This window comes from Anolis sagrei, chromosome Y, assembly GCF_037176765.1.
Source record: "Anolis sagrei isolate rAnoSag1 chromosome Y, rAnoSag1.mat, whole genome shotgun sequence".
NCBI lineage: Eukaryota > Metazoa > Chordata > Lepidosauria > Squamata > Dactyloidae > Anolis > Anolis sagrei.
In genome coordinates this window covers 79,716,090-79,728,915 of record NC_090035.1, presented here as the reverse complement: position 1 = coordinate 79,728,915, position 12,826 = coordinate 79,716,090, and the positions used below count along the sequence as shown (strand labels likewise).

The 12,826-nt window shown below is 46.5% G+C and overlaps 1 protein-coding gene across 1 annotated transcript in view; it reads left to right on the top strand.

The window, feature by feature from the left end:
- The window catches only part of LOC137095405 (leucine-rich repeat and fibronectin type III domain-containing protein 1-like protein), a 105,821-nt gene that overhangs the window by 41,133 nt on the left and 51,862 nt on the right, over positions 1-12,826 (top strand). The window contains exon 2 of the mRNA XM_067462036.1: positions 4,387-5,800. Within this exon, the coding sequence (XP_067318137.1) occupies positions 4,407-5,800 (1,394 nt within the window). The 5' untranslated portion in view covers positions 4,387-4,406. The remainder of the gene's footprint in view (positions 1-4,386; positions 5,801-12,826) is intronic.

Below are 12,826 nucleotides of genomic sequence, written 5' to 3'. Positions count from 1 at the left end.
ACCACTGGATCAATTGACACCAAATTTGGACACAATACACATTTCAGACCAACAAGTGACCATCACTCATAAAAACACTGAAAAACACAGCAGAAGAGACTTAAAAAGTCAAAAAACAAATTATACAATACAACGCATGCGCATAACCACACACACATATATATATATATACGCAAACTTACTTACTTAGGCGATCCCTCGTTGGACGAGTAAGATGGTCTTCCATTATGGATTTCCTTGTGGGTCCGTATGTGGCTGTGGAGCCCTATTCTTGCTCTGCATCTTCTTCCGCAGTGAGGGCATTGGTTTCCAGGTGGAAGGCGGTCCCGGTCGGGGTTGGCTTGACGCGCCTTCCTCCTGGCACGTTTCTCTCTTTCACCCTCCACTCGTGCCTCCTCAAATTCTGCAGCACTGCTGGTCACAGCTGTCCTCCAGCTGGAGCGCTCAAGGGCCAGGGCTTCCCAGTTCTCAGTGTCTATGCCAGAGTTTTTAAGGTTGGCTTTGAGCCCATCTTTAAATCTCTTTTCCTGTCCACCAACGTTTCATTTTCCGTTCTTAAGTTCAGAGTAGAGCAACTGCTTTGGGAGACGGTGGTCAGACATCCGGACAACGTGGCCGGCCCAGCGGAGTTGATGTTGGAGGACCATCGCTTCAATGCTGGTGGTCTTTGCTTCTTCCAGCACACTGACGTTTGTCCGCTTGTCTTCCCAGGAGATTTGCAGGATTTTCCGGAGGCAGCGCTGATGGAATCGTTCCAGGAGTTGCATGTGACGTCTGTAGACAGTCCATGTCTCACAGGCATAGAGCAGGGTTGGGAGGACAATAGCTTTATAGACGCAAACACACATATACACAAATATATACACATACACATACATACACACACAAAACACATATACACAGACTGGGCCACAGCAACGTGTGGCAGGGGATGGCATATATATATGAAGCTCGTATATGGAGTGTCCATCAGAAACAGAACTGGAAAGGAGGGATGGTCCATTGTACTATGTGTCTGAAGGCCAGGGTTCAAATCCTCACTCTGGAGACCATGGTTCAAACCCTCATTGGGCAAGTCACAATCTCTCAACCAAGAATGCAAAGCTCTTCTGAACATGAGGCCTTGAGGCTGCTGTTGAAGGCTTTCATGGGTTGCTGTGAGTTTTTCTGGCTTTATGGCCATGTTCCAGCAGCATTCTCTCCTGACGTTTTGCCTCCATCTGTGGCTAATGGCATCTTCAGAGGTTTTGTTGGCAGTGAAGCAAGTGGTGTGTTGCGTCTGTCTCTCTATCTACCTATCTATCTATCTATCTATCTATCTATCTAATCTATCTATCTCTGGGGTGCTCCATGCAGTGATGCTGGCCACATGACCTTGGAGGTGTCTACAGACAACTCTGGCTCTTCATCTTGGAGATGAGCACCAATCCCCAGAGTTGGACACGACTGGACTTAATGTCAAGGGAAAACCTTTACCTTTTACTATATATCTGAGGAGTGTCCATTCAGAAACAGAGAATTGGAAAGGATGGATGGTCCACTGGACTATGTCTCTGGAGACCATGGCTCAAATCCTTACTCTGAGGATCATGGTTCGAACCCCCATTGAGGAAGTCACATTTTCTCAACCTTGCAGGAAGGCAATGGCAAAGCTCTTCTGAACAAATCTTGCCAGGAAAACCCTGTAATAGGGTCACTTTGGGGTTGCCATAGTTTGGCAATGACTAGAAGACACACAATAATGAGAATTATTTAGAAGAGCTTTGCCATGGCCTTCTTGCAAGGTTGAGAGAGTGTGACTTCCTCAATGGAGGTTCAAACCATGGTCTCCAGAGTAAGGATTTGAACCGTGGACTCCAGAGACAATGTACCATCTCTCCTTTCCAATTCTCTGTTTCAGAACTAAACTAGCATCCCCTCCAAGTCTCTCAATTTGGGAGAAAACATTCTGGTTCATTCTCTACCATCCCATTTGTTCAGACGGTATCAAAATGTCCCTGTTTCCTCCCACTATCCTTCTTTTGTCCTCAGCTTATTTCAGTTCCTGCCGAGTGACTTCAAAACGCAAAAAGGATTTGCGTTTCATTAACTCAGCAGTTGAAAATAAGACGAAATTTTCCTGCTTGGTGGAATGGGGTTGGACTAGATGGCACTTAGGGGTCCATTCCAACTCTGTTATTCTGTGATTCGAAATGTGTTGACATAGGATTATTAATAAGGACCGTCCTGCAAAAATGGGACACTTGTCCAAATGATACCCCGTAGCATAATTTGCACTGGCAGGCCATCAGAATATATGGGAATGCCTTTACGGAGCTAAATGTGGTTATTTATTTATTTATCGTGTCAGGAGCGAACTGAACAGCTGTATTGCATTAAAACAAACAAACAGACAAACAAGACACAAAGTTTGCAAGCTTGGTAGTTGATTAAATGTCTTTTGACCAGTATCTGGCCACTTGGAGTGCTTCTGGTGTTGCCGCAAGAAGGTCCTCCATTGTGCATGTGGCAGGGCTCAGGGTGCATTGCAGCAGGTGGTCAGTGGTTTGCTCCTCTCCACACTCGCATGTCATGGATTCCACTTTGTAGCCTCATTTCTTAAGGTTGGCTCTGCATCTCGTGGTGCCAGAGCGCAGTCTGTTCAGCGCCTTCCAAGTCACCCCGTCTTCTGTGTGCCCAGGGGGGAGTCTCTCATTTGGTGTCAGCCATTGGTTGAGGTTCTGGGTTTGAGCCTGCCATATTTGGACTCTTGCTTGCTGAGTGTCTCTGTGGATCTTAGGAAGCAATTTCTTGATTTAAGTCTTTGGCGTGCTGGCTGATGCCCAAACAGGGGATAGGCCGGAGATGTCACTGCCTTGGTCCTTTCACTATTGGTTGCTACTTCCTGGCGGATGGCAGGTGGTGCAATACTGCTAAAGAGTGTAATTTCTCCAGTGGTGTAGGGTTCAGACACCACGTGATAATGTGGCATGCTTCATTAAGAGCCAAATCCACTGTTTTAGCGTGGTGAGATGTGTTCCACACTGGGCATGCATACTCAGCAGCAGAGTAGCATAGCGCGAGGGCAGATGTCTTCACTGTGTCTGGTTGTGATCCCCAGGTTGTGCCAATCAGCTTTCGTATGACATTGTTTGAGCGCCCACTTTTTGCTTTGGTCCTTTCACTATTGGCTGCCACTTCCTGGCGGATGTCAGGTGGTACAATACCAACTAAACTGTGTATAATTTCTCCAGTGGTGTTGGGTGTAGACATCCTGTGGACGGTAATGTGGCATGTCTCATTAAGAGCCACATCGACTGTTTTAGCGTGGTGAGATGTGTTCCACACTGGGCATGTGTACCCAGCAGCAGAGTAGCACAGCGCAAGGGCAGATGTCTTCACTGTGTCTGGTTGTGATCCCCAGGTTGTGCCAATCAGCTTTCGTATGATATTGTTTCTAGCGCCCACTTTTTGCTTGATGTTCAGGCAGTGCTTCTTGTAGGTCATGCGTACTCAGCAGCAGAGTAGCATAGCGCAAGGGCAGATGTCTTCACTGTGTCTGGTTGTGATCCCTAGGTTGTGTCAGTCAGCTTTCGTATGATATTATTTCTAGAACCCACTTTTTGCTTGATGTTCAGGCAGTGCTTCTTGTAGGTCATGCGTACTCAGCAGCAGAGTAGCATAGCGCGAGGGCAGATGTCTTCACTGTGTCTGGTTGTGATCCCCAGGTTGTGCCAATCAGCTTTCGTATGACATTGTTTGAGCGCCCACTTTTTGCTTTGGTCCTTTCACTATTGGCTGCCACTTCCTGGCGGATGTCAGGTGGTGCAATACCAACTCAACAGTGTAATTTCTCCAGTGGTGTTGGGTGTAGACATCCTGTGGACGGTAATGTGGCATGTCTCATTAAGAGCCACATCCACTGTTTTAGCATGGTGAGATGTGTTCCACACTGGGCATGCGTACCCAGCAGCAGAGTAGCAAAGCGCAAGGGCAAATGTCTTCACTGTGTCTGGTTGTGATCCCCAGGTTGTGCCAGTCAGCTTTCGTATGATATTGTTTCTAGCACCCACTTTTTGCTTGATGTTCAGGCAGTGCTTCTTGTAGGTCAGAGCTTCTTGTAGGTCATGCGTACTCAGCAGCAGAGTAGCATAGCGCAATGGCAGATGTCTTCACTGTGTCTGGTTGTGATCCCCAGGTTGTGCCAGTCAGCTTCCGTATGATATTATTTCTAACACCCACTTTTTGCTTGATATTCAGGCAGTGAATGGTGTGTTTCTGGATGGCTCTTGGGGTTGGACTGGGTGGTCTGTGGGGTCCCTTCCGACTCCGTGATTCTGTGATTGTTTGATTCTGTGATTCTCCTGATGACTTGCTGTTCTCTTTCTCTCTCTTTCCTTCTTGTAGGGCCCCCTTCTGACGGCACCATGGAGCGCCTGCTGCTGCTGTGCCTCTTGGTGCTCCTGAGCAGTTTGCTGGCCCGATCCCAGGTTTGCCCCAAGCGCTGCATGTGCCAGAACCTCTCTCCGTCCCTGGCCATCCTTTGCACCAAGACGGGCCTCCTCTTCGTGCCCACCGTCATTGACCGGCGCACGGTGGAGCTGCGCCTGACGGACAACTTCATCACCGTCATCCGCCGCAAGGACTTCTCCAACATGACCAGCTTGGTCCACCTCACTCTGTCCCGCAACACCATCAGCCAGATCCTGCCCTACGCCTTCGCCGACCTGCGGGGCTTACGGGCCCTCCACTTGGACAACAACCGGCTCCTCCTGATTGGCCCCGACCAGCTCAAAGGCTTGCCCAACCTGCGCCACCTCATCCTCAGCAACAACCAGCTGCAGGACATCTCCCCTGGAGCCTTCGATGACTTTGCGGCCACCTTGGAGGATCTGGACCTCTCCTACAACAACCTGGTGCAGGTGCCTTGGGACACCATCCGCCGCCTCAACAACGTCAACTCCCTCAACCTCGACCACAACTTGATCGATTACGTCCCCGAAGGCGTCTTCACCAACCTCCTCAAGCTGGCCCGCTTGGACATGACCTCCAACAAGCTCAAGAAGATCCCGCCCGATCCTCTTTTCCTCCGGATCCCTGTCTACGCCAAGTCGAAAGGTTCCCCGCTCTCCTCCTTGGTCCTCAGCTTTGGGGGGAACCCATTGCATTGCAATTGCGAGTTATTGTGGTTGCGGAGGCTCACCCGAGAGGATGACTTGGAGACCTGCGCTTCTCCTCCAGACCTTCTTGGGAAATACTTTTGGACCATACCTGAGGAGGAGTTTATATGTGAGACTCCATTCATTACCCGTCACACGGGGCCTTTGGTGGTGACGGAAGGGGAAGGGGCCGTCCTTCGTTGTCGTGGGGTGGGTGATCCAGAACCTTCCATCCATTGGGTCTCCAGGGAGGGCAAGGTCATCGCCAACACCTCCCGGACCATCTCCTACGACAACGGCACGCTGGAGATTCTCATTGCCACTGTCCAGGACAATGGGAACTTCACCTGTATTGCTTCCAACGCCGCCGGAGAAGCCACCACCACTGTTGAGTTGGTGGTCAACCCATTGCCTCAACTCTCCAACGGCACAGGGTCCAAGCTGCCCGAGGCCGCGGGGCCCTCCGACATCCTCACCTCGGCCAAAGCCGCTCTCCCCATCGGTGCCAATGAAACGGGGGCCTCTCCGGACAAAGGAGTGGTGGCTTCTGAAGTCACCTCTTCCTCGGTGCTCATCCGGTGGTACCCTCCATGGCACGTCCCCGGCATCCGGATGTACCAGATCCAATACAACAGTTCCTCCGACGACATCTTAGTCTATAGGTGAGTTGGTTTTGGGATCTGGAATGGAAAGGTTTGGGGTATGTCCAGTAGGTCTTCCAGTGTGATTCTATGGTCAACTTGGTTGGAAGAAGTAGCAACACTTGTATACAGTGGTCCCTCGCTACTTTGCGGTTCGCTTTACGCAGACTCGCTGTTTTGCGGGTTTCTGCAAATATTAATATAAAATATTTATGTACATTTATTTATTTATTTATTTGTCGTGTCAGAACAACTAGTCTAACAGAACAAAGCAAACAAACAGAGAAATACACAACTTGTGAGTTTGGTAGCTGGTTAAATGTCCTTTGACCAGTATCTGGCCACTTGGAGTGCCTCTGGTGTTGCTGCAAGAAGGTCCTCCATGGTGCATGTGGCAGGGCTCAGGTTGCATTGCAGCAGGTGGTCAGTGGTTTGCTCTTCTCCACACTCGCATGTCGAGGATTCCACTTTGTAGCCCCATTTCTGAAGGTTGGCTCTGCATCTCGTGGTGCCAGAGCGCAGTCTGTTCAATGCCTTCCAAGTCGCCCAATCTTCTGTGTGCCCAGGAGGGAGTCTCTCATTTGGTATCAGCCATTGGTTGAGGTGCTGGGTTTGAGCCTGCCACTTTTGGACTCTCGCTTGCTGAGGTGTTCCAGCGAGTGTCTCTGTAGATCTTAGAAAGCTATGTCTAGATTTAAGTCATTGACGTGCTGGCTGATACCCAAACAGGGGATGAGCTGGAGATGTCTCTGCCTTGGTCCTTTCAATATTGGCTGCTACTTCCCGGCGGATGTCAGGTGGTGCAATACCGGCTAAGCAGTGTAATTTCTCCAGTGGTGTAGGGTGCAGACACCCCGTGATAATGCGGCATGTCTCATTAAGAGCCACATCCACTGTTTTAGTATGGTGAGATGTGTTCCACACTGGGCATGCATACTCAGCAGCAGAGTAGCACAGCGCAAGGGCAGATCATAGAATCATAGAATCAAAGAGTTGGAAGAGACCTCATGGGCCATCCAGTCCAATCCCATTCTGCCAAGAAGCAGGAATATTGCATTCAAATCACCCCTGACAAATGGCCATCCAGCCTCTGCTTAAAAGCTTCCAAGGAAGGAGCCTCCACCACACTCCGGGGCAGAGAGTTCCACTGCTGAACGGCTCTCACAGTCAGGAAGTTCTTCCTCATGTTCAGATGGAATCTCCTCTCTGGTAGTTTGAAGCCATTGTTCCATTGCGTCCTAGTCTCCAAGGAAGCAGAAAACAAGCTTGCTCCCTCCTCCCTGTGGCTTCCTCTCCCATATTTATACATGGTTACCATATCTCCTCTCAGCCTTCTCTTCTTCAGGCTAAACATGCCCAGTTCCCTAAGCCGCTCCTCATAGGGCTTGTTCTCCAGACCCTTGATCATTTTAGTCGCCCTCCTCTGGACACATTCCAGCTTGTCAATATCTCTCTTGAATTGTAGTGCCCAGAATTGGACACAATATTCCAGATGTGGTCTAATGTATCTGTCTTCACTGTATCTGGTTGTGATCCCCAGGTTGTGCCAGTCAGCTTTCGTATGATATTGTTTCTAGCACCCACTTTTTGCTTGATGTTCAGGCAGTGCTTCTTGTAGGTAAGAGTATGGTCCAGAGTGACTCCCAGGTATTTGGGTGCGCTGCAATGCTCCAGTGGGATTCCTTCCCAGGTGATCTTTATGTTCATTATAGTGGGCCTCAGAAAGGGAGGCTGGTGTGCGTGCTGGAACTCCCTCCACCAGCTCCACTTGCCCGCCCGCCACTTGGAGCACTTGTGAGGCCACTCTTCCCGGCCCAGGCAGGCATCCTCGGGATGGGCCGGGAGGAGTGGCCGCACAAGTGCTCCAAGTCATGGGAGGGCAAGCGGAGCCGGCGGAGGAAGTTCTGGCCTGCACACCAGCCTCCCTAGAATCATAGAATCATAGAATCCTAGAATCAAAGAGTTGGAAGAGACCTCATGGGCCATCCAGTCCAACCCCATTCTGCCAAGAAGCAGGAATATTGCATTCAAATCACCCCTGACAGATGGCCATCCAGCCTCTGCTTAAAAGCTTCCAAAGAAGGAGCCTCCACCACACTCCGGGGCAGAGAGTTCCACTGCTGAACGGCTCTCACAGTCAGGAAGTTCTTCCTCATGTTCAGATGGAATCTCCTCTCTTTTAGTTTGAAGCCATTCTTCCATTGCGTCCTAGTCTCCAAGGAAGCAGAAAACAAGCTTGCTCCCTCCTCCCTGTGGCTTCCTCTCACATATTTATACATGGCTATCATGTCTCCTCTCAGCCTTCTCTTCTTCAGGCTAAACATGCCCAGTTCCCTAAGCCGCTCCTCATAGGGCTTGTTCTCCAGACCCTTGATCATTTTAGTCGCCCTCCTCTGGACACATTCCAGCTTGTCAATATCTCTCTTGAATTGTGGTGCCTAGAATTGGACACAATATTCCAGGTGTGGTCTAACCAAAGCAGAATAGAGGGGTAGCATTACTTCCTTAGATCTAGACACTCTGCTCCTATTGATGCAGGCCAAAATCCCATTGGCTTTTTTTGCCGCCACATCACATTGTTGGCTCATGTTTAACTTGTTGTCCACGAGGACTCCAAGATCTTTTTCACACGTACTGCTCTCGAGCCAGGCATCGTCCCCCATTCTGTATCTTTGCATTTCATTTTTTCTGCCAAAGTGGAGTATCTTGCATTTGTCACTGTTGAACTTCATTTTGTTAGTTTTGGCCCATCTCTCTAATCTGTCAATACCTTTCTGAGGTATACTAAAATAATGTATAAATATGAAAATTAATATAGTGTCCTTACTTTGCGGATTTTCACTTTTTGTGGGTGGTCCTGGAACAGAACACTCACGATAAGTGAAGTCACACTGAATAGAGCAGTTCGAGACAAAGGAAATCCTGCTGTCTTTATTTTTCATCTCTGGTTTTTAGAATGATATAATTGAAGGTATTTTGCTTCCTGCCTGCATTGAGGGGTCACTTTACCCCTTCTTCCCAAAAGTCTGTAATGCTTTATTACCTTTTCAGAAGGGAGCGTCGTGAGGCTTTTCTCTGTCTCTAGAGGCCTTCCATACAGATATGAGATCCAGTATTAGGGACTCCTTTTACCAACGTTAGTTAACTTTCTTTTGCCTACCTACTCTTTGATCTGTAGGTCACTTTCCTCTCTTCCCCAAAGTCTTTAGTGATGTGGCAGCAAAAAAAGCCAATGGGATTTTGGCCTGCATCAAGAGGAGCCTAGTGTCTAGATCCAGGGAAGTCATGCTCCCCATGCTCTATTCCGCCTTGGTTAGACCACACCTGGAATATTGTGTCCAATTCTGGGCAATTCAAGAGAGATATTGACAAGCTGGAATGTGTCCAGAGGAGGGCGACTAAAATGATCAAGGGTCTGGAGAACAAGCCCTATGAGGAGCGGCTTAAGGAGCTGGGCATGTTTAGCCCGAAGAAGAGAAGGCTGAGAGGAGATATGATAGCCATGTATAAGTATGTGAGAGGAAGCCACAGGGAGGAGGAAGCAAGCTTGTTTTCTGCTTCCCTGGAGACTGGGACGCAATGGAACAATGGCTTCCAACTACAAGAGAGGAGATTCCATCTGAACACGAGGAAGAACTTCCTGACTGTGAGAGCCGTTCAGCAGTGGAACTCTCTGCCCCTGAGTGTGGTGGAGGCTCCTTCTTTGGAAGCTTTTAAACAGAGGCGGGATGGCCATCTGTCAGGGGTGATTTGAATGCAATATTCCTGCTTCTTGGCAGAATGAGGTTGGACTGGATGGCCCATGAGGTCTCTTCCAACTCTTTGATTCTAGGATTCTATGATTCTATGATCCCACCCTGGAGGATTATCCTACTCCGACAACGAGGGATCATCTAAGTGAGTAAGTAAGTAAGTAAGTAAGTACATCACCAACCTACAAATCCCAGGTGTAGGATGGAGCCATGACAGTTAAAGTGGGAGAACGGTACTCAATTGCTGCAGTTGAAATCAATACCATCTCCCTCTTTGCTCTGCTCTAGAAATCCTTTTGGTCACGGAGCGTTTAGGAGGAATCAAGAAGGGACCCGTCTCTCTCTTTACTACGAAGCTGAGCGTGATCTCCTCCCACTGTTTGGAGATTGGTTTTTGTGGAAAGAGAAATGGAAAAACACTGGCACACATTTCCCTGCCTCGTGTTGGGGATGGAGTAGCTAGCCGTGTTATGTACTCACTCGGAGTAAATGACTCACTGGAAACAAAAAGGGGAAAGAGGCAGTTTAACATGGATGTCTATTGATAAGTAGAGATGCAGATTGAGATGGAAATTTCCTTGTTTGTTTACTGCCCAGCCATGGTTTGCTATTGCGTGCCTTCAAGTCCTTTTTGAGGGCCCTTCCACACAGCCTTTTTATCCCAGGATATCAAGGCAGAAAGTCCCGCGTCATCATCATCATCATCATCATCATCATCATCTGGTTGTTGTAGGTTTTTTCGGGCTATATGGCCATGGTCTAGAGGCATTCTCTCCTGACGTTTCGCCTGCATCTATGGCAAGCATCCTCAGAGGTAGTGAGGTCTGTTGGAACTAGGAAAAAGGGTTTATATATCTGTGGAAGGACCAGGGTGGGGCAAAGGACTCTTGTCTGCTGGAGCTAGGTGTGATTATTATTATTATTATTATTATTATTATTATTATTATTATTGGGTTGTTGTAGGGTTTTTCAGGCTATATGGCCATGGTCTAGAGGCATTCTCTCCTGACGTTTCGCCTGCATCTATGGCAAGCATCCTCAGAGGTAGTGAGGTCTGTTGGAACGAGGAAAAAGGGTTTATATATCTGTGGAAGGACCAGGGTGGGGCAAAGGACTCTTGTCTGCTGGAGCTAGGTGTGATTATTATTATTATTATTATTATTATTATTATTATTATTATTATTGGGTTGTTGTAGGGTTTTTCAGGCTATATGGCCATGGTCTAGAGGCATTCTCTCCTGACGTTTCGCCTGCATCTATGGCAAGCATCCTCAGAGGTAGTGAGGTCTGTTGGAACTAGGAAAATGGGTTTATATATCTGTGGAATGACCAGGATGGGACAAAGAACTCTTGTCTGTTGGAGCTAGGTGTGATTATTATTATTATTTAGGAAAGTGGGTTTATATATCTGTGGAAGGACCAGGGTGGGACAAAGGACTCTTGTCTGCTGGAGCTAGGTGTGATGATGATGATGATTATTATTATTATTATTATTTTACATTTGTAAATGTGGACTCAGATAACCCAGTTTGAAACAGATAACTTGGATTTTTCTGCCTTGATATCCTGGGATATTTGCTTACTTACTTAGGCGATCCCTTGTAGTTCGAGGATGATGGTCTTCCAGATGTGATGTCTTGGCGATGGGTTCGTAGGTGACTATGGAGCCCTATTCTTGACCCGCATGTTCTCCCACAGTGAGGACATCGGTTTCCAGATGGAAGGCGATCCCAGTCAGGGTTGGCTTGACGCACCTTCCTCTTGGCACATTTCTCCCTGTAATAATAATAATAAAATAATATAATGCAATTATTATTGTTGTAATAATAATAATGGTAATATAATGCAATTATCAATTAATAATATAATAATTCTTATATAATAATATATTTTATGTGTTAACTGCCTATCTGAATTATTATTATTTTATATTATTATAATTTGGTTAAATAATAATAATAATAATTATTATTATAATTTTATTTGAACTGGATTATTTGAATCTACACAGCCATATTCTGTAATCCAGTTCAAATAAGAAAAGATGGATTTTATATAGTGGTATTGACGGGTCCTGACATTGCAGACCTATGGCAAACTGATCATGGAGTTTTCTCATTTATGTGTCAGACTGGATGGCCTTTAGGGGTCCCTTCTGCCTCTAGCGGAATAGAGGCCACACTTTGGAGTCCATTGGAGTCTCTTCTCTGGAGGTTTTCAAGTAGAGGCTGGATGGCCATCTGTGAGGAGGGTTTGGATGGTGTCTTCTTGCCTGGCAGAAAGGGGGTCAGACTAGATGGCCTTTGGGTGCCCCTTCTTTATGATCCTATGCTGTTTTTAGGCCAGCTTCAGATAAAGGCGCTGATTTATGAGATCAAACCAGCCTTCCCAGAGATTAACGGGGAATAATTTATAAGATGCCGGAATCACGCCGGGATCAGTGGAAAGCCGGCGACGGAAGAGGCTCCGATGTACCTTCGTATCTCTGCATTCAGAGGCTTTATCATCATCATTACTGGAAGAAAAGGGCAAAGGACGGGTGGCTGCCATTCGAGATGATGGTTTAGGGTAGCTGTTTAAAATTAGCTAGGATAAGGCTTTGTGCGTCTTTTGTTATCAAGTTAATTCCATTAATATTATTGATTCTCAGTTAACTGGAACTCTCTGGGAAAGGTCAAAGAAATCATACTTTGAATGGGAAAAAATGAAATGTATGTTTATAATAAAACCATGCTACATTATGTTTGTCTTCATTTGCATTTAATGACTGTATTTCAATATTAATATCAAGTCAATACAAAATGTAAGGTATTCGGCATAGTATGATGAAGGCCTATTTTCTATAGTAACTGTCAAGCAATTATTTATGTTTACCAATCCCCGTGGGCACCCGTTTGCTGAATCTATTGTATTATTGTTATTGTTATTGTTGTATTTAATAATCCCCATGAGTACCAGTTCACTGAGTCTATTGTATTATTATTACTATTATTATTATTATTATTATTATTATTGATTATTATGGTATTATTTCCCAATGCCCATGAGTACCAGCTCACTGAGTCTATTGTATTATTATTATTATTATTATTATTATTATTATTATTATGGAATTATTTCCCAATCCCCATGGGCAACTGTTCACTGAAACTATTGTATTATTATTATTATTGATATTATTATGGCATTATTTCCCAATCCCCATGGGTATAAGTTCACTGAGTCTATAGTATTATTATTATTATTATTATTATTATTGATATTATTATGGTATTATTTCCCAATGCCCATGAGT